Below are 26738 nucleotides of genomic sequence, written 5' to 3' on the forward strand. Positions count from 1 at the left end.
AACACTGCTCAAAACAAGCTTTTTTTTGTCCAGCCAGATAAATGTAATTATGTTGAAAAAGCAAGCCATTGCCATCCTCTCCCCCCCATATATACTTAAGTATCTGCAGGCTTTCAAGCTTAAAATCAAGTCTGCAGCAGACATGGCCCAAGGAAAATATATATATTAAATATGTATAGTTACTGATGCTTATTTTCAGATGGACTTATTTTTTGCATAATCAAACACCACTTCAGTAAAGAAAGCACATTCATTCGCATTTCTTCCTTTGAAAATAGCACAGTGACGTACCGTCAGCAGTTGGTATTTCTGCACACAAAACAGACCTAGTGAAATATAAACAGAAACAAGTTAGCTTGAAAGAAGACATCAAAGATTAGATTCAAATTCCATGTGAAGCAGCAAGACCTCAAAATTCTTAAGAATAGAGAAACCATGCCTATCTTTCAAGGTCCAACAACTTTCAACTAATTCCTCTTATAACATCCTTTAATAAAACAGAAAGGCAAGCAACCATATCCAAACTTTACTAAAGTAAAAATACTAAAGTGTAAGGAAAATTATTTCCTGTTTATCTCACAGAAGACTAAGGCCTAAGATTTGCTGCCTGGTCTATTAACATCAAATACGTAGATCTGAATGCTCACAATCAGTGAAACAGAGTAGGATGGACTCTCTATTCTATATAACTCTTTTACGACAACAAACAAAATCATTTATCATCAGACAGAACCAGACAGGTGCAATACTTCACAACTGACTGTTAACCACTTCACGTACAGAGATTTGATCCTTGAGGTCCCTTCCAACCACGGCCATTCTGTGATTCTGTGATTTGCAGCAAATTGCTTTCTGTCACTTTTTATTTTGTAAGAAACTTCACACCCAAGTCAATTGGAATTTATTCTATAACAAATGCTTGATCTTTTTTTTTTTCTTTTTTTAAGAAGAATGATAACCTTTTAAAATATTGATGCTAACAAATGAACAAATTTTCTTGACACGCTCGTTCACATCTGCCTGCACCAGAACGCAACACAGAGCTACACACATGCCTACCTATCCATCTCCTTTCGTTCTGCTGAGGTTATAGGTTGGGTTTTAAATCGCTCAGAAGTCTTTCTATTTTCACCAGGAGTGAAATAGCGCCTCGGCCTTCGCGGCCCTCTTTCACGGTCACCACCAGCAGGCAAAGCGCTGCCTGACGTTGACATCTCAAACCGAGATTCGCTTTTAAACCATGCGATAGAAAGTGCATAGAAAAGAAAATAGAAGAGAGAAGTAAAGCATAGATGTAAGCATCCCAACAGTTCACCAGAGATCACTCTGCATGCTCCTCCGATAACATGCACAGACGGACACATTCCAGCTCCCCACACCACAACTCGCACTAGCAAGCAGAAGCACGGAAGCGGGATCCAAACCATCTCAGCCTCCAATACACAGTGGTGAGAGCTAAGCTGTGTGCTGTAAGTGCCGAACACAACTGATGTTGAGTGTGTATCATTTTGCCAAGGACGTGCAACTTTCACACGAAAATATGTCTGAAATGTCACCTACAGGTCCGTTTTCTTGCTGGCATGAGCAGTTTCCAGAAAGACATTACGGAGCTGGGCAACAGAGACCTTTGTGTCAACCATGCCAATCTCACCATTTGCTGCGTTTGCTTCCATGCTCTTACTATGAAAAGCTTCTAGCTTAGGAGGCACAGTATAGTCAGACATTGAGCGAGTCAGGACTTTATGCTTTGACACCTTCCAAACAGGGCCTTTTGCCTGCGCCGGCTGCGATACAGACCCGCTCTGTATGTACATGACAGCTTCACTCCTCTCCATGTTCTCAGGTGTCTTCAGCTGCTGCTCAGGCACCTGCTTCTTTCTGCACTCCTGCTCCTGCTGAACATCTGAACCGACCTTCGGCTTGCTAGCAGATGGGCTCCCCACACCGGTATCCAGGTCTTCTCCTCCAAAGAGGCCTTCGTGGCTCTTCCCTTGTTTGCGAATCTCAGATGGCAAAATTGGCCTTCTGCCTTTGGAAGCTTGCTCACCCTCTGGGGATTCTTCTTCACCAGGCTTTGCTCCATAAGCCAGCGCCTCTTTCTTTTCACCCTCCGGCGCAGTGGCTGCTGCTGATTTTGTTAAGGGGCTGACACTGTCTGGAAGGAGGCGGCGGCCAACGAAGATGTTTTCTGGTTCTTCTGTTGCCATCAGCTGAGCTGTGTGTGCAACGCCAGCGGGCTGAATATAGCCATGTATTGGTTGGCGCACCGTGCTGACGGGCTGATTGAGAACCCTGTCAAAGGCAGATGCTTCTGTCTGAAGAGGCATGTAGTGGGCTGGCACTGGCTGGGATTTTCTCTGAGATACACTGTCTGTGACAGGTTCAGGGCTTCCACGCGCGCTTTCCTCTTTCACCAGTTTCTCTCTAACTTTTACTCTTTAAGAAAGAAAAAGGATTAAAGCTGTGAACTGCAATACCCAACAAGGGAAGGAACACAGACACCTACTGTGGTTAGACAGCAGTATCATATTAAAATAAAAAATAAATGGTATATATAAGGAAGGCACATTATAATGCAACCCTTTCTAGCCCCAAAGTATTAGAAGTGATATTGCTTAAAAACATTCAGGGAGATTCACAGGTTCTTAAACATGCATGACTCCTGTGAAAACATTATAAATGCAAGCCTCAAAGCCCTAGGTGAAACTATGAGATGGCTACCACTGTTTGGAGGGCTTGAAGGGGATCAAAAGAGAAAAAAGAGACAAATCTTGGTTTGAAAGAAAGTAATCCAGCTCGAAGTACGTGCAATTCCAGGCTTGCCACCATCACACTTTGGAATGTTTATGTTACTAAAAAAAAGTACTACTTCGGAAAAGGGAAAAATTTTGAGAGAATAATTCAGGATATCCAAAGTTATCCAAAACATTAACCTTTCTTGTGGTTCTTTCTTTTCTCCCCAAGAACTGGTGCTCTTGTTAGTGAAACTTCTCAAGTTTACTCACAAAGTTTATTCAGTCTGATAAAGTGATTCTTTAAACTATAATGCATGTATCAAGAATATCCACAATGATGTTAGTACTGGGTTATAAGAATTATTCTAACTAGGAATGCAGAAAAGAGTCTTCCTGCATTGCATAGCATGGTGGGCTAAAAGTATGTGTTATTGAATGGGAGGAAGCAGCTGCTTGTAGCTCTGATCAAAAGCTCGATATATTTTTCAGTATTAAATTTTTGCTTTCCTCACACCATCATCTTTGGAATTCAATGAATTAATTGTAAGGAAGGCTAACATGGATTGGATTGAGGTGGAAAAATCTGTTGGTTTGTAGAGTGCAAAATGAGATAAAATAAGTAGTTATAAAAAATAAGGGAAGCTGGTATGAGACCAGTTGTGGAAAAAGTGAGGGGCATTTATATTTCTTCAACAGAATATCAATTGGTCACAAGTCACAATAAGAGCAGATGCTTCAGGAAAGTTTAAACAGCTGCTTATCTGCAAGGAACAATACTTTGTAACTCACTGCTGTTAAGGGAAAATAAAGGGCAAATGTTAAATCATGACAGGGTAAAGGGGAAAAAGGGGAGTTTCACAGTCCACTTGTTAGCCACACAGCTCTGTGATACCTGGAGGGCCAGCTGATAAGAGATGGTGTGTCCCCTTCTGAATCTTTCTGAAGGAACCATTCAGGTTTTGCTTTCCCTGCACTACTACAGAAAACAGAACTTCAGGTAGTTTTGGAGAAGGTTGCAATGCATGCTCAACCTCAGCTCCCACTCTTCCCTCCCCCATCTTCATATCAAAACCTTTTCACTTTTTAAAAAAGATGTGATTACTTTGTTACTGAAAATGGTTAAGGAAAAGGGAAGTACAGCACATTAATAAAAATACAAGGTGACAACCTGTGAAACAGACCATCACATTTCCACAAATGACTACATTGCCTTCTGAGCACTGCTTTGTTGTTTGTTTGTTTGTTTGTTTTGCAAAGGTAGGTTTGCCAAGTGTACGCTATTCAGAATTCGAGAAGTAAAAGCCACAGTACTATTTCATTTTTGCCACTGCAGCTTTGAAGGGTATATGTAAGGATATCCCAACAGCTTGTTGAAATTGTTCCTTTAGTGGTAAAAGCCTGTTGCAGCCTGCCGGTTCCAAAGTTAGAAACTCAGGTGGCATATTGTACTTCCTAAGAAACTCTGGGGCAGCAGGAATCCTCCTCTCTCCCAGTGCTCCAATACAGCAGCTTCAGAGTGCCAACCCTGCAAGCTCTCAGAGCCACCAGGTGAGGTGTGCTGTGTAACTGCACGATTGGAAACAAAAAGGAGCAGGAAAAGCAATCCCTGACTTCCTTCTGCCTCTGTGTTGGACTTAAAGGCATATAAAGACAAAAAACCTTGCAAACTTACAAGCCCTACAGGAAACAGTGTTTGCAGGCTACCTCCCTAGCTTCCCCAAGCACTTGCTCACTTCAGTGCACAATGATCAGCAAGAAGAGATCACAAGGGAATTTCTGGCCACTGGTGCTTACTCCCAGAGGGTGACAACACAGGCTGCTTTCCATTCTGATCAGGTGGGTTTGAAAGAACTCCTCACCTTACATTACAGTCATTTGGGATTAGAAATCCCACCAAGCTCCAGGTCTTCTGCTTCAATTTTTATCTAGTCATTTAATAAGAACAGTTGGAAAAGGACAAATAAAAGATGGTTCTTAAGATAAATTTACTTGCAGTAATACACTGGCAAAGCTGAGAACTCACCGACAGCTGTCACCTCATCCAAATCTAGCTTAGAACAAAGCCGAACACCAACTGCTGAAATAACTTTTGCATTCTCTTTCCAAACGTTTCTGAATTCCTAGAGGAACTGGCCAACGAGGAGGCATTCATGGGAGCCTTAACAGGAGCAGACTGGTAGCTGAAATTGCTCTGAAGAAACTAAACTTCCCTCTTGTCTCCTGATATGTACTTTGGCTCATTTTATAGTGGGCAGGGCACAAGCAACATTTATTTGTACTTGATCATTCATCCTTTGAAGAGGGCTGTCAGAAGAATGCAAGCCACATTTTGAATGTGAAGTTAATCAGCAACTTCAGCAGCAGAATATATACAATGTCAAACAATACCTTCTCAGCACTTTGTTGTCCTCTCAGTGATGGATTATAGGATTGCTCATTAATACACTTAAGAATAAAGGCACAGAGCTTCCATACTTACCCCAAACTAAGCTGAGTTTATTTTCTAGTTTGAACTCAGCAAACTAAAATTTAACAAAACACAGTTTAACAACATATATGATGGAAAGCTGCTCTCAGACCAGCACTGATCTGGAAATTGGGATTTAGAGATTATTTTATTTGAGCAAATCTCTGGAACTATTCCTACATCAGATTCCACATGAAAATGGATTTTACTACTTTGTTATCTGGAAACAGATAACAACCAAGTTCTTAAAAAACAAGAAGATCTTACAGTTGGAGCCTGCCTCCAGTCATTGCCAAAGACAACTGACCCATGGTGTTACACACAGCATTAGATCTGAGTGACATACAACTTCTAACAAATGAAGAAGTATGTCTACTTTGAAGACTGTTTCCTTTGTTATTTCTCTTCAGCCCAAATACTGCAAGACCTTTTATCACAGAAATAGCTAATGGCTGAAGCGACAGATTTAAAGTGAAGCAGCTGGAACATATTGACTTGATATGCCTTCATCCTACTCAGCCTCAGTTTGTGGCTGTTTTATACGCATAAACTGGAATAGCACACTTGTTAGCTCTGATTACTTTAAGACAGATTTTGGTAAACTATTTTCATGAGAACCACTCCTTGATCTTGAAAAAGCAGAATTTAAAAATGAAAAGAATTTTATAAGAAGGCTGGACTTGTCCACATAGAAAGCTCATCTCTGAACAAGTCCACAAGGAGCTCTATTTAACAAGAGCTGCTTTGCCAGAACAACTGCAGCCCTCCCAGTGCTGCATGTAGCCTGCCTAATCTTGAGCTGGAGGAGAAAATTTTCTAGAAAGCATTTCAGTGTCTCATTGGTTCCCCTTGCAGAAAAACAGACTGTGGTTGCTTTAAGAAAATAAAGTTCCTTTTACACTGAAGCTGACATATTCTTGGCTATGAAGTGTGATATGCTATTCTCTTTACTTTTCCAAGGTTGAAAACTTGATCCCTTCCTTCACCTTATAAAGCAAAGAAAATAACTTACAAAATTGAGGATGAACCTGCCAAATTGCTTCCTTCCAATTGCTCACTATCCCTTCCTATCAGTAATTGGATTAGCCAAGAGATGTATCTTAAATTGACCATCTGCAGCAAAGGGATAATATTTTGTAGCATTTGAGTTGAGACTGCTTCAGAGACCTGTGGAGTTTGGAATAACCTACTCAGCTCAAAGCTTCAATACAATTCTCTTCTCGTTTCTGTGGGTGACCTTATGATGATTGCTTTCCTTACTCTGGTAGCAGAATTGTAAAATTACATCAAATCACAGTAATTTCCCTAGCATGCTACCTTTTTTATAAATGACAATATTCCTTTAAAATCTAATGTGAATTGGAGGAGTCCAGTGATAGTGCCTACACCCACCTATCCATGGAAGGTGAGCAGGATTAGAAGTCGAGTGTATAATGAAAGGAGATATAAAAAAAAAAAAAACCAAAAAAAACCCGAAAAAACAACTAAATACTATCACTAGTGTTTCCTATTCAATAAAGTGAACAACAAAAAAAAAGAAAGTAAAACTACCTTCCAGCAGGTTTCAGGCAGTGTACATAGGTGACGTGATCAACCCAAAAGGTTGTTAACCCTTGATATTGAAGATTGAGTCACCATTCAAACTCCAAGGTACAGTTATGCAATTTAGTAAGTAAGGCTGTAACCACTTAACCACTTCTACGTAAGAATCAAGTTTTGTGATTTTGATGGAAATGATACAGAAATCCAGTCAAGGTACCTTCTTTCTCTACTCATTGCTTCCATGGTTACAAAGGCCAAATTTTTCAGCTTAAGCAATTCACCTGCTTAGAAACAATCAGCAAGGCTCTACGATGAGCATGTGTCTAGAGTGCAGTTCTCACTCTAATTTCCAACATTTTTAACTGCAGCATTCTAACATAACTTCTGCTTAAAAGTTCTGATTTTTCATATAAGCACCTACCTAGAAATTAAAGAATCAACCCTGGAGAAAATCATACTATTTAAAAATTCTTAACTTGTTTTCAGTTGCCATGACACCTTGATGGACTGTTTTTAAATCACATTGTGAAACTATGATGTGGAATTTGTGAAAAATACTTTTTTTCCTGTTGGAAAAATCTGGTAATCCTTTTTATACATTAGATTTGTCAAATCTGAAGTAATTCAGCATATCAAGAGGGAGGCTGTGCTCTCCCAGTTCATCATGGAATTTTTACTGCCTCTCTGCCCCTTCATACATACCCTGATACTATCTGAGCTATCAGCTATCACAGTTCAAAAGGGGTTTTACATTTTCACAGCAGGAATACAAATCAACTATCCTTACAGCTAACCCAAGACACTTTTCAGCTTTTAAATCTGAGGCCTGTTTTATCTTGGCAGAAGCTGTCACAAAGCTATTTAAACCTTCCCTGATAAACAATTTGCTTGGAAACTGCATCCAAACAATTACAGGATATAGGGGGAAAAAGTTAAAGGCTTGCTCTAACAGGTAATAATAAAAAAGCAGATTTAAAACCATATCTACTCTTGTTTCTAGTTTGTATAAATAAAGACATTTAACAAAACATCAGTTATTCCACTCCCCCAGGAGGAGCATAAATTCTGCAAGTATAAAGGTAAACCAAGAACGTATTTAATCACAGAAATACAGATATCCACACAGTTGCATCACAAACACGACACAATTCATGAAACCCAACCAACCCAATTGGCAAGTGGGCTGGTAAGGGGGATGAGGGATACAGCATATCTCCTATGTTGTGCAGCCTAGAGAAAATCAGGTTTTGACAAGACCTGATAGCTGCCTTCCAGTAACTAAAGGGAGCCAACAGGAAAGCTATAAGAGAGAGGGATTTGGATTAGACATAAGGAAGAAATTCTTTATGCAGAGGGTGATCAAGCATTGAAACTCTTAGAAGCAGTGAATACCTCATCCCTGGAGGTGTTACAGGCCAGTCTAGATGGGGCTGTGGGCAAACTGATCTGATGGCTGAATAAGTTACTCATCAAGTTACAAGCAAACTGTATGAACAAACAAAAAAATCCTTTTACCTTTGTCTGATGTTACTGTGCAAGGGCTGGTCATTCTGCAGATGGATTGGTGAGGCTGCCCGCTTCGGTGAAGAAAGAGACTCTCGGGGGGTTTGCTTTGGTGATACTGGCACTTCATTACAGGAGGAAGACTCTCGTCCAGAAAGTGTAAGTGAGACAGAACTATCCAGTGTTGCTGAAGGGTCAGAAGCCTGTCTAATGGCACTCTCATCATCTGCTCTTTTATCACTCTTTTCATTTGAAAGCTCTTCTTTAGCTGGAATACCATCTTTTTCACGGCTAGAGTACTCCCTGGATTCAGAAATCACACTCTTTGACTCCTTCACCTCAGTCCTGGACAAATACAAGGAGCCAGAATCCTTGTTTTCATCATCATGCCTTTCACTTCTCAATCCCTTTCTATCCACACTGTCAGGATCTCTTCTTGCCCGGGAATATCTGGATGAGTAGTCAGAATCCAAATCAGAATCAAGAGATAATCCATACTTTTCTGCCAGCTGGCGCCGTCTCTCTGCCTTGTACCTAGCTATTCTTTCTGCTTTAGACTCTAGTTCATGGGTATCCATGTTTCCTGTACTGTACAAAGACTCTGTATTTCCTCCTGTGGTTTCTGTGCGGTATCTGGATGATCTGGGTTGTTTCTCTACAGAAGAATCTGAAGTTTCCTCCTCTTCATTTGATCTTCCTGTCAAAAGTACAACACATATGGACCAATGCATCCAAAACTCCACCAAGTACTCTAGCCCACCTACTCTGAATGGTGGGCTTTCCATCTTCTTACAAATCAAAACGTACTAGTGACTGCATAGACATACTACAGTTTTTCACTACAGTCTTCAAAGGGACATAAAAGTGATTAAGAAGCTTACATTAATTGTAACCCTCCAAGAGTTTCCTATCAAATTATTATTATATCAAAAGCAGGTTAAAAAAAAAAATCCTAATCAAAGCTGTTCTACAAAACTCTTCTGTTACCGAGCATATGATGGGGTAGAAAACAAGAAGTAATTCACCAATGGAATATACTACTTACCTAAGTGATGACTGTATGGATCAGTTGCACGCATATACCTTGGTGTATCTTCTTCTAGTAAGCGGTGTGTGACTGACCCCGGGCAGTTCTGTAGAAGCATAGGTTGCGTATCATTTTCGATTCCCTCTAAGCGTCTAGCTATTCTCTCCTTTCTGAAAAAGATGCAAAACAACTGAAGTGAAATATCCTTGAAGATCTGAAGGGAGAGTTTCTAAGAGGAGGTAACAAAACAAGCTGTATGTTTTGTTTTACAGGCCAAAGACTTTTTCTTCTTTACCTTTTCATTTCCAAAAAATCTTGGTTGTTTGGTTCAAACAGTTTTCTTAATTCTGAAACTGAGACAACAAAAGATTATACAGTTTATAAGCTACTAAGTTTCAGAAACTCAAAGAAACTTTCTAAAATGCTTCAGAATAAGAAGGAACAGTCAAAACGTTAAGAGATTTCACATAATTTTTGTCTGGAAACAAGCATTTACGTTTTGTTTTCCTAGTTTACTAATTTGCTCTGTCAAAAGTGCATTAGGCCAACAGATGTAAACACCAAGGAGTTCTCCAAGTACTTCCAGGCTATGCTAATTTTTAAGATCCAGTGTAAACTAAGCAAGTTATATTTTCATTAGCTTATGTGCTATATTAACTGCTTCAAAACCAGGCTGTACAGAATTACTGTCTACACACTGTCTACGCAAGGGTTCGTGACCATGCTTAAAGAGATAAAGTGTCCCTCCCTATTCCTTAGCTCCCACGGCTACAAGTGGCTCAAGTTTGGAGATAACCTATACAAAACACCACATATTCTCAAAGTATTCCTGCATGGTTAATCACTTCACTAGCTCTCCCTCGTAGTTCTAACTGGACACATTCTCCTTCTCTTGCCCTAAACCTGTTTGGTGGTGTTATGTGCTAGCAGACAGCTGTCACAGATCACAAAATAGAGAACCAACGAGAGGCATGATAGATGAAGTAATCCCTATATATACATGTATGTACACAGTTATCAGTACTGTCTGCAAACCACACTGGAGCAGTGAGTGCTACATAATCAAGTTGTGTACCATTTCTTACAAGCAAGAAGAGAAGCCACTAGGGCTGTAAATGGACAGAGTAGATCGGAGGGATTGTGGATCTCACAAGTCCCCAAACTGTCACTGCCATGGCTAAGACATGGTGCTAAAAGCTTTGTGTATCTACTCTGAGGTAATGTATCTCTAGCCTTCTGATCCTGTCCACACAGGAATCAAAAGCTGAAGCAAAATAAAATATTCAGCCTGTTAGATCAGTCCAAGATTGCCATCAGAAACACCTCATGACTCAGGAGAATCTAGAAGACACTGTTCCACATCACTATAGAAGTGACTCCACCAGCTTTATTCCCTATTGGACTTCACAGATCTAGATATTTGTAAGTTAAATATTGTTGAAACACCACCCTTCTAAAGGTCAGGTGCACCTTCTCTCCCTTTCCTTCTTAACTATTAGAATTCATGAGCAAATCTAAGTCAGCTGATGCATACCCCAGATGGTTTCTGTAGTCACTATGAGTGCTTGCACATCACATCACAGCTAGGAAAAGATGGATACTATTAACATTGGCTGTCATATCATGTTAACATGATGAAAATCCACCAGGACTCCAGGTAAAAGGCCTTTGACCAGGAAGACTGAATACAATCTCATTCTGCTACTCAGAGAGGCAAATGACTGAGGTACTGATATATTGTCTGAGGCTTAAGATGGAAGCCTACAGGAGTACAATACATAGGGGAAAAATGTCATCTGGGGCACTCTCTGAAAAAGCCCAAGTCTACATTTTTACAGAATAGAGACTCAAACCATCAACTTAAATTTTTTGAGGCAGGTTATGTCAAACTGCTTGCCATCACATCATAAAAATCTAAGATGTTCCACCCTACCTAGCAGGGCTAACCCCCTCCCACGCCTTGCTTAAGCATCTGCAGCAAAACAGGGTGAAGCTTCACTGTTGACCAAGTTGACCACATATGTAGACAGTCTCTGAAAGCCAGCAAGCTACAGGCAGAGATCTCTACAGATGGATAACAACAGAACAGAATGTGGCCAATGGAAAATCTGCATCCCAAAACAAGATTAAAGGAAGATGAGTTCTTACACTGCGTTTTCATAGTTTTTTTTCCCCCCTCAATTCATGAGCAATTCCCACATTGTTCTATCCGTTCAGTACCATTCAGTGAACTGTATTAAAGATCTTATCCACGTGAAACAAGCTGTTCCACATTGACACCAAAGGAAACGATTTCTCAAATACTTTGCTTTTCACCTCTACTAAATCTACTTCTATTTAAGTTTGTTCCTCTGGACATTAGGGTTTTCTCTTGCACCTGTAGACTCTACGTATAAGAAATGATCAAAACAAAAGCCATAATTGTTCTGCTACTTCAGGCAGGGAGAAGGCCTCCATCACTCACAGTTAATAAAACTACATTCCATTCAAACCCTGATCATTTTTCTTCCCTAGTCACCAATTTATTCAGCCTTCTAAAACATCAGAAAACAGGTCTTTTGGAGAGTTTTAGTTGGACTCTGAAGCACAGCTTCATATATTAAAGCCTCCACTCCCCCCTCCAAATCCAAACAAGGAAATTTGACTATAAGTCATTCTCATACAAGAAATTTGGAACATCCGAAGAACTCCCAGCAGCATTAGCTCAACACCCTCCCAATATGTGTTAGCTGAAGTTCCAGAGATTCTACTACCACTCTGCAGTCCTAAAAAGAGCATTGGACTCACGAAGCATCGCTCCAACACCTTCCCAAACAACATGGGACAAAAATAGCATGAGACTGCTCTACAGTGCCTTATACTTTTTCCACACTTGAGATTCCAGACAGCTATTTGAGCTAGGTTGACCAGTACCTGCAGAGTTCTTCTGTGAAAATAGTTTTGGTAATACTTTTTTTTTTTTTTTTTTTCATCTTATTGGTAAAGAAAACCCAAGAAAAACACATTACACAATAAAATAAAAAAACAAAAAGAAAAAAAAAAAAGAAGAAAAAATGCAAGAAGTCTTCTATTACTGTAGTGATTTTTTTGCTGACTAAAATATAGTACTTAAAATTATGAAAGTTAGTTGGAAAAATTTCTGTCCCAAGGACCTTGGCTGGCCTTTGCACGCTTAGGTGATCACGTTTCTCTTTTTTGGGTTGCAGTTTGGATATGCTGATGCCAGTTTCCCATCTGTTCATTAATGTTTTTCCACATAATCATCAGAAATGGCATCATCTCAAAGACACCCATCACAAAGCTAAAAAATAATAACACTTCTTCCTAAAAGATAGCACAGAAATCTGATTCAGCAAACAAGATTCTGATTTAGCACACGAGAGAAGACTAAAATTCAGCTCACTGTAAAAGCTCGTTATCTAAGTTAGTTCATATTAACAATTCATAAGCACTGTTAGTAAGCATAATTAAGAAAAAGAAGTACAGCAGCAGTTCAGGAACTGTCCTGTGCTTCAGGCCTTATTTCAGGATGTTGAGCAAGATGCTATGATAAGATATCCTCTAAGGCAGACTGTCAAGAAGGCATCTTAAATTTGGTAGCTGTAGACCTGCTGAGCAGAATTTACCTTGTAAGACTAGGTATCTAGCAAAAGTGGTGTTGTTCCATATCTCAACCTAGAGCAGCGATTTTTAAAAGTATATTTGGAGTTCACATTACAAGAATTTTAAAAACCAAGCGAACAAAAAAACCCCAGCACTTCAAATTTGAGTGAGATTTCTTAGAGAATTCAGAAATATTTCAGAAAAATTACTTACAGAATACAAATGCTTTTGCTGGAAGCCCGCTTTAGAAATAGCACAGCAGAAACATGACGGTAAAGTTGAAAGCATATGATAATATTATTCTTAAAATACAGAAGCTGTAAAAACTAAATCTAGTCTCTAGAAGGAGGTAGGGAGGTACATTTTTAAATCTGGCACAGAGGTATAGGTTTACAAAGCCTGGTAGAGGTGGGTTAAACTTTACCTGCCTGCCACAGGCATGATTTCTTAGAAACTGTAAATATTCACTGCAACACAAATTTTCCTCAAAATGTTTAACACAGTAATGAAGCCAACCAGCCTTTTTCCTTCCTCCTCCTCCTCCCACCTGGAAATGCTCTGCAAATCAGGCTGGTAGAGCATTTACCTTCTGTTCATGGAGCAGGGGCACACTGATATACTTAATGCCTAATCATAAGCAGCAATGTGCGAGACTTCAGCTAGACTCTTTGATCATTAGTTCTATCCCTATCTGTTGAAAATGAAGTATGTTCTCCCATTTTCCAACACATGCAAATGTGGACCAAAGATAAGCCATAGATGGGGAAAATACCCTCAAGTAATGCAGCCCTCAGAATGTAAGAATCAGCTCCAGTACAAACAGAATCTGGCATCTTTTTTACAAAAATCAATTCCTCAGACAAAAGAAGGCATCTTGGAAAGAAACAAGTTCACTGAGAAGCAACTTGCAGAGAAGGTTTCCCAAGTGAAGGCTCTCACAATTAACTTACTGCCCATTTTGACCAGCGTGCCTGCAAAGCAAAGTATCTGGAGTAATGAGGGACTGTTTATTCATACTGGCTGGTATTTAGTAGTCTGCACTGTATAAGTACATATTATTTTAATCTATCAATGTGCCAATGAAATCTCTTTCTAAACATTTGCACTACAAGAGCAAGCACATCACTTAAATACTATGTTGGAAGAAGTAAGCTGCAGTAAATTACATCAGAGAGAAAGCCAGTTAGTTCAATTTTCCTGGAATTAGTGCATCTAGCCTTGTAGACTTTTGTCTGAAAAGAGTAAATACCTTCAGTTTTGAGAGAATACAAACACAATTTTAATCAAAGCTCTGAGATCTACAACATGCCTCAAACAAAGGGAACATCTTGATGCCAGCTACACAGAGCTCTTCGTTCAAATGTAATCTCTTAATGTAGTTTCAAAAAGACTGTGACTCCTCTAACAAAAGCAGGTGAATTTCAGTCCTCTATCTCAGCTGTCTTAAAAGATAAAGATGACACTGATATCTTCTTAAGTTATTCAAGATAAGGTGAGAAATTTAAAACCAAACCAAAAGTATCGCCCAATACACAAAAAACAGCTGCTAGGTTTCTTTGAAAACTTCTTGCCTTGAAATACTTTGGAGAGACAGGATATTAGGGTCATTTTTCTTACTTAAAAAAGACATTAAGCCAAAGCCTCTGCTCCTTGAATAATTTGTCTGCGCTAAGGTTTATTAGCCACTGTAAACAAAATTTCTTGTATGAGTCAAGTCACAGAACTAGCCACAGCCCACCTGCTGAACTGCTCAACAGTGTTAGTGCTAAGAGTGTTGGGAATACTGCTGCTCTGCTTTGCTACAAACTGGTCTCATATACTATAAATTAAACCTTATGTAGTACAGGTCCTTTAGCGTGCAAGATCAAAGATCTGTGTGCAGTCAGTCATTCACATAAACATGGTTATTCTACCAACTACTGGAAAGAGTCATAAATACAAGCCAAGTTAATTCCTTTCAATTCAGTGCTCATATACTTGTTCAAATAAATGTTTCAGAAGTTTTGAATTTCAGCTACTTTTTAAACTATTCAAAATGAAGTAAACGAAACTGAGCTTTATGAAGCAGGGACATCATGTCTTGTAAAAGAACACTGTGATTCATCCCCTTTCATTCCATTTTCATACTTCATGGGGAAAAGAAAACACATTTACAAAGTGTTACATACACTACACAATACAAAGCCTAAGTGAACTTAATTGTGCTGTGCACTTGCATAGGCTAAATTTCATACTCTGTTACCATTTGTGTTCATAATACATCTCCCTTACATACCTTTTGGAAGTACTGCTAAGAGGTTAGCATCAATATCCTTTGTGCTGTTGGCAAGTTCCTCTTTATCTTCAAATGAGAACTCCTTCTGAAAACTGAAAGCAACATCTGGTTTACAGAACTGCGACTGTTTCTGCCACAAATCAAATACAGTCAAGATGTAACCAATTCCTGCAAGATAGTCCAACAGAGATACCAAAGAAAATACTTTCCATAAGAACGAAACTAGAAATAACCCCAAGAAACTCACAAAGCCAAACCTAACATCATTTGAAACTTATTTGGAACTGACTATGACACATTTTTGCATTAAATTGCTCACTGGAGACTGCCTTCAAAACTAGTAATTGCATTTGAAATCTATATAGAATGACTTGCCACAAATACTAAAACATACTTCATCAAATGCAGTACTAATTGCACTCTCCACCCAGAAGCCTTCTGCACAACCACCTAGTTGCTGCTTCTGCTCTGATCTCTGGATAACACACAGTTCATAATACATTTAAGAGTAACAGGTCGATCAGTCACTTCATAATAGCAAAAACACCCAAGTAGATGAGAAAGAATCTCTTAAATATGTTCATTAAACATACATATTTTCACTCTGAAATGGAAATGTCATAACTGCCTATAGTGACTTTTTCAGAAGAAAAGTGTTCATCCCTGTGGGATCTACTCTACTAAAAATGGATGGAAACCTGATGTACTTAGAATCATGGAATCACCGAATTGCTCAGGCTGGAAAAGACTGTAAACATCACCAAGTGCAACCACAACCTAACCATACTACCCTAACAACCTTGTGCTACATCATGTCCCTGAGCACCACATCCATATGGTATTTAAACACATCCAGGGATGGTGACTCAACCTCTTCCCTGGGGAGCCTATTCCAGTGCTTAACAACCCTTTCTGTAAAGAAGTTTTCCTGATATCCAGCCTACACCTCCCCTGGCACAACTTAAGGCCATTTCCCCTTGTCCCGTCACTTGTCACCACTGAGAAGAGACCAGCCCTGCTCTTGCTGTAAGCATCTTTCAGATACTGGAAGAGAGCAATAAGGTCTGCCCTCAGCCTTCCATACCCCAGACTAAAGAGCCCCAGTTCCTTCAGTCTCTCCTCATTGGGCATATTCTACAAGGCCTTCACAAACCTAGCTATTAATCTATCCCAAACAGGCATAAGGATACTTCTATTAGTCTTAAGATCTTTAGTAAATTTTGTAGACAGGTGTAACAGATGCAAATCCCCGCAGCGATCCTGGGCTCTTCATTTTGTCACGGAATTGATGTGCTGTACAAGTTGCTGCCATTCTGATAAAAGAAATTACACAGCCTTAACACTGGAAAATCTCTTCTTAGGAGAGTTTTTAAATGGCTTTTTGAAGAGCTAAATATCCTTTCATCAAGGGTATTTGGCTAGGAAAAAAAAAAAGAAATTGTCCTTTTTTCTTTCTTTTTTTTTTTTGTACTAATTTATCCAGATGAACATTTTTCAGTGAAAAGAAATATTATATTTCGCTGAAATATAATAACTAAATAATATTTTACATGAACTGCAAGAAATATATGCTTCTTAATCATTTACAAATAATTTTCCTTTGTACGAAGACACTGTGGGAAAAACTGAACTCTTGAAATGACTATAAGGAACTGGCTGTGCCACATCCAGGCACCATGCCACATGCTGCACTTAGAGTAATTGTTCAAGGTGCTGCCAAGAGCAGGAATGCTAGTCACCACAGAAAAGCAATAGCAAATAGAAGATTAAGAGCAGCAATAAGCTGCTTGTTACAGAAAACCGTGCATCCTTATAGGGCGAATACACTTAGAATGGAACTAAAAGAAATAATTCTATAGTAGACACAAGCAAATGGGTGCATATGTCATCTGAGACTGGGCTGGGACTCAGCAAGTTCATAGCACACTTCCACGTGCTTAACCCCATACTGCAATCACTCATGGCTTTTAAGCTTTACAATACACTATTTTCTTACAGATAGGTTCTGCAGAAACCCCAAAGTTGAGGGACTCAGTTTCAACTCAAAAGCAGTTTCTACTCCTTTTGGCTGAGGTTGGAAACTGCAAGTAAATCAAAACCAGAATCAATTTTGCCAAAACATTTTGATTACTTAAGATTTGTCTCAAAGTGCTGAGGGAACCAACTTATCACTTGCGAGCATCTGAGGTTTGTTTGACAGCACCTCCAATAGCTTCAGTAATGCTTGTGTCAGAGTAGTACCCTATGTTTCCATTAACCTAGGGTTCTTAACATTCTCTTATGCAGCAAAATCCTTGTTTAAATTAACTGCATGCTAACATCCACCACTGTACCTGAGTCACGTATCAATTTCCAAGGGAAAATCCATATAGAATCATGACCAGTACTAGCACATTGGTCATAAAAAGAATGGCATTATTGGATGGCTTGTGGATTTTCAACAAACTTTCAAATATTGTAAACTAGTTCAGCTCCCCTTTTCACCTTCATTCAAACTGTTTCAAAGACCCTGAAGCTAGAGATCCTTTAATTGTAGCCTAAATGTCTTTTATTGGGTTTACATGCATCTGTTCTCTTGCCAGCATAGTTAATTATGTTACTCCTTTACAGAAGTTTCCATGTTTACTCAGATTTTTCAATACAGGCTCTTTCAATTTCACTGATCATCATTAAAAAATATTCTCTACCTGGTTCAGTTCTAAGTCATCTTTTTTGTATAATGGTGATTGGGACTGGAACATTTTGACTCTAGGCCCAGCTCTGCTACTGTCCTGTAAAAACAGGACTTCTAATGGAGAAAGCATGATTACATGACCAGATGGATGAATCATGCCCTACAATGTTTGCCTTTTTATAACTACATTACACTACATTAACTGCTCAATCCCGCAAGAGAAACTAATATGCCCAAGCTTTCATCAGTTGCAAGTGACAGAAAAACGTATTAGCCCCCGATGTACAATCGTGCAAGTAGTATTATTACATTACGTCCCTTTTTTTCATTCCTTTTCAAGGTCACCCAGTTCCTCCTGTACATGAACTCCTTCCTCCTTTGCTTCCAGCCTCTCCTCATTGGCGGATTTCATTAAAATTCTTGCAATAATCGCAAAGTTCTTAAACTTCACCTTGCTGGACTACATGACATCATAGGCTACCTGCTTCTCATGTCCCTTCACAGTTTCCCCCATGCTCTCATTTACCCTTTCCTTCGAGACACACTGTCAACATTCATTTATTTATTTAATCATTAACTGTTTTCATCTAGTGGCTATTTAATCCACAGGGGGGAATTTTTGCTTCTCCTCTTTGCAGGCAGTTTTGTGGCAAGCTCTCTCACACTGCTGCAGGTACTATTGCTATTGCTTGGTTTAAATATTTGCACATTAGAAACAAAATGTTTTCAACAATGTATCAATTACATTGCTTTTACTTGATCAGAGAATTCAAAGACAGAGCACTGTTTTGAGGATGATGGTCTGTCCAAATAATTGGCTATTTGTAGGTACATATATAAAAATTGTTCTAGAAATGAATGTAGACATATTTAGGACATGTCACAGTATTCACTAAGAACATTCATTAGGAACCTAAACTGAGTCAGAATGATGATAAAGCAATTCCAAGTAGTTTTAAAAGCAACAATTTTTGAAGATTATTCCTAAGGGTTTTAAAAATATACTCATAAGCAATTCCACATCAAGACTTCTCTTTTTCCCTCAAGGGAATCTATCTAGATGTTGCCCTGTTTTATTAGCTTATCTGCTAAAGGAGCTGGTGCATCTTCAATTTAATTGCTAACGTAGGGTCAGACAGCCCGATTTTAGAATGCCACGCATACTGTGCTTTCAAACTCATCCACTGCCCTTTTTCCTTTTCAGTTAAATTTGGGTAACACAGAATCACAGAATTGTAGGGGTTGGAAGGAACCTCCAGAAATCGTCTAGTCCAGCCCCCCTCAAAGTAGGCTCCCTACAGCAGGTAGGTGTCCAGGTGGGTCTTCAATATCTCCATAGAAGAGTCCACAACCTCCCTAGGCAGCCCATTCCAGTGCTCTGTCACCCTTACTGCAAAGAAGTTCCATTGCATATTGGTGCAGAACTTCCTATGCTCCAGTTTATACCCATTTCCCCTTGTCCCATCCCCACAGACCACTGAAAAGAGGTTGACCATAAAAGGTTTATACCAAAAAGGAAAATCCTCCTCATTTGCTTGCCTGGAATATAGCCTGTGAAACAGAATAAACAGCATAAGGTCCCACAAGTTTGCTTTATGAAGGATTTACATGTGGTTTGGCCTCAGGTTGCCAAGGAACTCATGCTACACAATTTTCAGGAATTCATACAATTCCTATTAAAACACAGACAGTGTTTCACAACCTCAGTAGTTTTTCTTTAAAAACGATGTAGAAGTGGCATTAGTAGAGCATCTGACAACCTCAGTAGGTACACTCCTCTTGCAGGTTCCAAAGTGCAGGCTCCTCCTATACATCAGGGATTCCAATTTGAAAACTTCATCTGCTGCAGTAGCAGCATATGGTTTCTAAATAGCTGTCCCACTAACCTAGTTACATGCCCAAAAGCAAGCAGAAGTTTGATCCAAATGCCACTGGTAACACTGCTCTGGCATCTGGATTAAAACTACGGGACATAATGAGATTTTCTGATTGAAAGACATATGTGAAGATTCACTTGTATACCTGCCAGACATGGGCTTGGCATTCATTATTCTTCTCCTTCTCTACTTCCACAATTTCTCTGGATTCCAAAATAAAAGATCTGCTCCATGGTTGCATCTTTCTCCAGTAGCCTTATCCCAGATTTCCCCTACCTGCACTCCCTGTGTGCCTCACACACCAACTCAATACAGCAGGTAACCAGAAATGCTCAAGAAGTGTGTACTGATGGGAGGGGGTCCCACAGATGAAGTGGGGAAGGGAACAGAGAGGGAATGTGACCTGCCACATTCTTACCTAAGCACTACAACATCTTACCCAGCCACATGTGACCAGGCCTTAAGGCTGCAAGCATGAGGCAGCAGTGTCCTACAAGGAATCAGCAAACTCAGCCCTCTGTTCACCTGCAAGGTCTCCTTCTATATGCTGACAAAGCTGTACGCACAACTGTACCAATAATTCCCTTACCTTGACCACCTCACTTTTCAGACAGATCATTTTGCACACTGGCCCACTAGATGTGGGTACTGTGCTCAGGCCTTTCAGAAAAGTGGGACTTTGAGCCCCACTGGGTCTAAAGGGAGGTATCCTTGCCTACAGCAGGGGGTTGGAACCCTCAACCAACTCAAACCATTCTATGATTCTGTGATTGATTGCAGCAGCAGGAGACGCAGAGCGGAGTGGGACTCTTTCCTTAGCAGTATGAGTTGTAAATTTACACGATTATTTAGGAGGCAGTTTTCAATAACTGTTCAGATGAAAGCTTGGTCCTGTGAGAGGAACAAGAATTATTTTTCCCAGCAAAAGAACAAATGGAGATTCCTACCATGACTAAAGTAACAATCATGCAATTAACTGACTTTACCAGGCAAGAAGAAAGACTTGGACTTACCTTAAAGCTCTCTTCCTGTGGAGCAATCGTGAAGGTTTAAATCTAACTGAGTTTCCTTTGTCAAAATCTGTGAAATTAAAAAAAGAAAGAAAGAAAAAGAAAAAAAAAACATTACAAAGACATGCTTTAATAAATAGGGAACTTTCAGGAAACCACTTTGTAACTTCCAGCCATGGTCCTTTTCCACTGGAAAAAACTCTACAAAGGCCTTTCTTCTAGTTAAAGTGGCATAGGCTGCCATGCCCAAGGTGGTAATAAACCAAACCTTGCAAAAGTAAGTAAAGACAGTAAAACATATGGCAGTTTCATAAGGTATTGAAGCTTTTGATATTCTAATCCCAGTATTAAGTGTAGCACTGCAGCCTGGGGGTATCATTTAAACTGCTTGACTTGGTTTCCCTGCTTAGAAAATGCACAGTAGATATGTTTTATGTTTGTAAAGCATTTTGATAATGAAAAATGCAGCAACAGCCTTTATGGCTGCAGCCAGGCAATACTCTAAAAACTGCATAATCACTGCAGAAATCAGAAATACTCAGCTGAGAGTTTGTTGTAGCAACATTATTACATCCTCTGTGACAAAAGCATTTCTGAAGGTTGACCACTGTTTGGAAACTCCTGGTTTTTTTTCTGAATAACCTTAGGACTTGTACTGCTCTCCACTCTGATAATAAACATGGTTACATGAGAGCAAAATTATATGAGATGCAGCCTTAAATTCAAGAACTACGTATTACAAAGCCACTGGTTTCCAAACCTCCCTCTGAAACACAGCAAGCAACAGGCCATCTCCCCTCTCTCCCCACAGTTGTAACTTCCTCATTTCTGCACTCAAGAACATCACTGTAGGTCTATAAATGATGACTGTTAGCAAGGGGGAAGGGGGGGGGGGCGAGGGCAGTGCACCAAACATCAGCTGCCTCCATTCAGCAGTGAAAATGCTGATGCTATTAGGAGACTTTACAGAATGGACAGCCAGGAAGCAGGGCAGCCTGGTCTGTTACTGCTGCTGAAGAAAACATGAAGCTACTAAAAATGTACTCCCAGTGAGAAAATGCCTTTAAATCTCCATTTACATTAAGTCAACTACCTCAGGACTCAAAAATCAATACTCCATTTTTCACCTTATTCTTCAGACAAAAACTTCAAAACAATTCAAAAACAGCAACAACCCTTTAAACTCTAATGCAAAGCTCAGATTTAACTACTTCAAGGAAGAGATAATCAGCCAGTGTACTTTGTTACATGTTGTTGTATTATTTAAAATAACGAATTGTTTTGCAAGCAAAAATACTCTTGTATTTTAAAATCTAGGTATGATGATGATTGTTTTTTGCAGAAAGGTTTTTTAAAAAGCTTCTTGTAGCTGACAATATCAGTCTGAATTTATAAAATGCACATTTTCTCACTGGCTTTCAAAACTTTTCTCCTTCCTTTGCTCTTCCATGCCTTCCCCTCAGTCACCTTTCCAGGTCCACTGGTTTAAAAAAAAAAAAAAAAAAAAGTTCAACACTTTATATATGAAGAGGCTTAAAATGTGCAAAAGGGCATTTTTTGGAATTTGCTGCAAGTCGAGCAATTGTGCTAACAGCATCTTCAGTGTTATTAAACAACTTTTTCCTGTTTTTCTTAACGTTTGCTTTTTCTCCCCGAGCAAATGGAGAATAAAGCACAGAGATTACACAGAATCAGCTTGCCAGACCAAACAGAAACAACAGTATTAATGGTATATAACTCACTGCATTTTACACAAGAACATTAGAAAGAAGATAATACTGCATACTGTAAGAATCTCTAAAAAGGCCAGGTTTACATCACTGTGAGAACAGCATGCCACAGCTTAACAAGCCCAGCCCAGTATCTGTTCAGTTAATCAGAACCAGGCATATCTTAAACACACAGCCATTCCAACAGGATAACCACCCATCCTATAGTTTCTGGCACTAAACAGCTGTCTGCCACAAAGTCCTCAAGCAGAGCACAGGGAAATGCTCCCTTATACTGGCCAAAAATAAAGAGGAGATGTGAGAAGGGAAGAAGGCAGCTTTCATCACAGCAGTGGGAGAGGAGCTGCTCAGATGGAGCACTCACAAGCTTTTCTGACTCTTGCTCCCCATTAAACACATATAGTAATATTCATACATGCCATATTCATAGTGGCTCAAAAACCTATTAAAACTCTGCTGTAATTTGTAGGGTAAGCTCCTCTCTTTCCCCACCTAAATAAACAGAGAACTACGTGCTGTTACACAGTTCTGATATTTTATGAATTTCCTCCTGTTCAAATTAAGCCCCATGTGGGAGGATTAAAGTCCAATCAAACTTACTGACTGTAATATGGAAGCTTTAAGATTAAATGCAAGCAAAGACAAAAAATTAAAAACAACTGTGCTTCAAAAGGAAATAAGTAAGTCCACAAAATGAACATCAGTCTTATTTCAATGGTTAATTTAAAGAAACCCTCATAATACCTGATACAACAGAAAGAAAATCATTGCAACATCATTTTGTCGCCCTTTTCACTGAAGAATAAACATCCATATAACCCTATTAACACAATTTTAAATATTTGTATTCAAAATTGAGAATATCTTTACTGAAGTGGAAATCGAACTTGCTCACAAGTTTAACCATTTCTTCAGTCTTATCCCCCCTCAGCCCCCCGGATACAAACTACCCAATAAAGCCACTGTCCCCAGTTTAGCACATAGGAAATTAAAAATGCTGAATTAAAAAAAAAATCCAGATGCAACCTTGCACTGCTATTTGCTATATTTAAAGGCCCTAAGTCGGCGGCAAGCTAATTAGAAGATCCATCTAATCGGATCTTTCAAAAGTGTCCTTTAGGAAATAATGAAACAGACGAAGTGACTAAGTGCATACTGATCACTAAAGTAGCTAATGTAGCTGAAGGAGATGCAGTCAAACAATATTTACACATACAACCATACAAGAGATTAAAAGCACACAAACTGCATTTTCCTCTATCTACTTGGAACTCTTACCTTGCTCCTCAGAGTGTTTAACATTTCCCAAATAGCTGGAGATCCAAGGATTTCGGAACATGGTTGTACAAACAAAGGATTCAGCAAAGAGAAACTACAACAGCAGCTAATTCCCAACCAGCCACAGCCCTAGGCCTGTCTGAGCAATATCATGTAGAGATTTTTTCATAGCACAGGACTGGAGCTGTCAGGCTACCGCGTCCCGGGGAGTACAGTAAATGCATAGCAATAGGCTGCAAGCTGGAGCCGCTCAAGCCAATAATCAGATTACAAACAGAAATTAGGCACATGAATGCTAAAACAGATTGGGCAATGGTGATTGGAAGATTTATAATATCACCACTTCAAAGATGCAGCCAAATCACACGTTATATTCCTGCAAAATGAAAGCAGACCGTCTAAATCCTCATATAAAAAGAAAGAATTCTGAAAAAAGAGGAATAATGCCTCTCCATCTCTGATCAGGATAAACTGCAATGCTTGCTGAAGAAAAACTGCATCCAGGCTGCCAAAAAATGGACTCTGTTAATCATATCATTATGCTAAACGTTTTGCCCAACTATTAGTTGGAACGTTTAAAACAGACAAGATTTATGGATAACATGTGAGCGAAACGACTGGTGGGGGTGGGGATTTAAGAACAGACACTGCAGCTCAAAATATTTTAATTTGAGACAGAAGGTGTAAAATTGCACAAGTACTGTCTGTCTAGCTACCATTTTTTTATTAAACAGATTTGATGGATTTTCAATCCAAGAGAGGAGTCAGAATCCTTTACAGTTCTTTGTGGAAGTCTGGAAACGTTTGTTCAAAATGGGGCAAGAGCCCTGGCTCAGCCTTCCACAGCTCTACCTGATCATCCCAGCCAACCACCCAGCACATAAATACCTGACTGAGACAGACCCACACACTGAACCCCATCCAACTGAAGGCAGAAGCTGCCTGCTGGCTTCCCTGTCCCAAACACACTTGTTAGTTATCTTCAGAAAGATTTCAGCCAGCAGCAGCAAACTCAGCACAAGGATGAGGTTGTGAGGACACTGAAAAAGTCCTAGAAACAGAAGTTCTTAACTTTGCTTACCCACTTCTATGATATCTGCTACATTAAAACCCTTATCCATGTTTGAAATTTCCACGTACCAGCAAAAATATAAGCACCAATGCTATGAAAGAGACTCCAGAACTACAAGTGAAAAATATAATCTATGAAAAAGCTAACAGTATTAATTGGCTCAATGTGAAGCTGTTTTAGCCTCTCTAGGTCATCGAAACTACAGCTTTTCATGCTAACAGGTTCTGTCAATGTACATAAGAATACACGCTCCATGTTGTCTATATTGTCTAATGTTATTTACTGCCATTTTATTTTTAATCACGACTCATCTTGAGTAGCTTTAACAGAAGCATGATTATTGGTTGATCTTTCAATTGTATAGAGTTCTCTTCAACAAGAATAGTCCAACGCTTAGGACACAACATTGAAGCCCTCCCAAAGTAGAATCGTAGAATCACAGAGTTACGAAGTTGGAAACGACCTACAAGATCATCTAGTCCACCCATCCTCCTACCATCATTCCTACCCACTAAGCTACTAAACCACATCTCATAGCACGTCATCCAGTAATATATGAGTAACATATACCTAGATCAAAATTATCTGATGGTACACACCCTGTTTTTTTCTTTGCTTCTAAACTTACTAGCTCTTGCATTTAATTCTAACCACCACATCACTATCATATAGAACAGGGACCCAAACACTGCTGGGCTCTGTGGATCAGCTGTACCAGGCCTAGAAAATATAAAAGCAAAAATGCAATCAGTCAGTACCTGTTGAAAACTTGCCATTAACCTGAAAATCTGCTTTCTGGACCAGACATATGTGCTGATATGCTCAAAACACAAAGGAGACAGTGAGTATGGAGGTAACACAAACTGCTAATAACGCCTACTTTGGATGTTATAGACTGAACCCTGCTTCCACGAATACTACTAGTATGAATACTTCTTGTTTGACCTCATGAAATGAATGTATTACTTTCTACCTGTAGCATTTTTAAGCACCTGTAACTCATTTGGTACCCAGTAAGGGATTTTTTTTTTCCATAAAACACAAATAAGTAATTACAATTGGATAAATCTTGTGGCCATGGTCTCTAGAAGTGTTGGAGAAGAAGTTCACAGCTCAGCCTTAGTGATCTACTGGTATAACTACAGTGATAGTAAACATCTCCTTCTAATTTTTGTGTATGCTTTTCTGAAGGTACCAGAGCAGTTTCTGGTTATTGAAGGAGACTGTCTCCGCTCAAACATCACCCCCATGCTGCTGCTGCCCCATAACCAGAAGAGATGGGTACATGGTTGGATTTGCAGAGGGAAGGGCAAGCTTCCACATCTCACCGCTGTGGGATCACATCTCCAGCATTTTGTCCCAGCATCCTTCTGAACAAGTAGTAAACTAGTGAACAAGGTAAAGCTCACTAAAGTATGGAAAGATGGAAAATCTCCTTATACCGTGCACAGTCTGCAACCATAGGGTCACATCAGCTTCCCCTCGAGACAAAGGCTGTATGCTAATGCTGCTACCAATGTTAAGGTCTTAAAGTCATGAGGTGCTGGAGCCCTAAGATATTATACCAAGGCTATGCACTTGACACAGGTCAGTGGAAGCATACAACTGTTTGCTCACTCCTCCATCAAAATGGGCTGTCTCAAAAAGTCTCTTGTTGGAAGAGAGATCTCTGTGCTGACCCTGAATCGGCTTTACGAGTAGAGAAGACACCTTGGTAAAAACAGCAATTCAGCAGGGTCAAACAGTTGTATGAAGGAAGTCTCGGATTTAGGTTTTTGCTACCTGTTTGGAAACAGTAGTTTTGAGAAGTCATGCTTCCCAGAAGAAAAGAAATCCATCTCCAAGTACTTGAGGAAGGAAGGATGAAGAATTTTCTCTCCTTTAAAGCAATCCAATCTTCAAAACCCAGAAATATGGTCAGCCAAACTACATTATCAAGGCTGTT

General features: G+C 39.5%; 1 protein-coding gene across 22 annotated transcripts in view; it reads right to left on the reverse strand.

Moving 5' to 3' along the window:
* Positions 1–26738, reverse strand: part of SVIL (supervillin) — a 133001-nt gene that overhangs the window by 48184 nt on the left and 58079 nt on the right. For 12 of the 22 annotated variants that reach the window (XR_008209128.1, XM_052693781.1, XM_052693780.1 and 9 more), the window contains 9 exons: positions 20717–20783; positions 15153–15244; positions 9570–9627; positions 9293–9444; positions 8260–8944; positions 3628–3711; positions 1561–2436; positions 1060–1230; positions 292–326 (listed from right to left, as the gene is read on the reverse strand). Coding sequence is in view for 21 of the 22 variants with exons in the window: in XM_052693769.1 (XP_052549729.1) it covers positions 292–326; positions 1060–1230; positions 1561–2436; positions 3628–3711; positions 8260–8944; positions 9293–9444; positions 9570–9627; positions 15153–15244; positions 20717–20783 (2220 nt within the window). In the remaining variant the exon portion in view is untranslated. Of the gene's footprint in view, positions 1–291; positions 327–1059; positions 1231–1560; positions 2437–3627; positions 3712–8259; positions 8945–9292; positions 9445–9569; positions 9628–15152; positions 15245–20716; positions 20784–23721; positions 23798–26738 lie in introns of those variants that run through there. The other 10 variants (XM_052693770.1, XM_052693787.1, XM_052693788.1 and 7 more) reach the window with 5 other exon arrangements.

The sequence above is a fragment of the Tympanuchus pallidicinctus genome, unplaced genomic scaffold (assembly GCF_026119805.1).
Source record: "Tympanuchus pallidicinctus isolate F22 unplaced genomic scaffold, pur_lepc_1.0 scaffold3, whole genome shotgun sequence".
Classification (NCBI taxonomy): domain Eukaryota; kingdom Metazoa; phylum Chordata; class Aves; order Galliformes; family Phasianidae; genus Tympanuchus; species Tympanuchus pallidicinctus.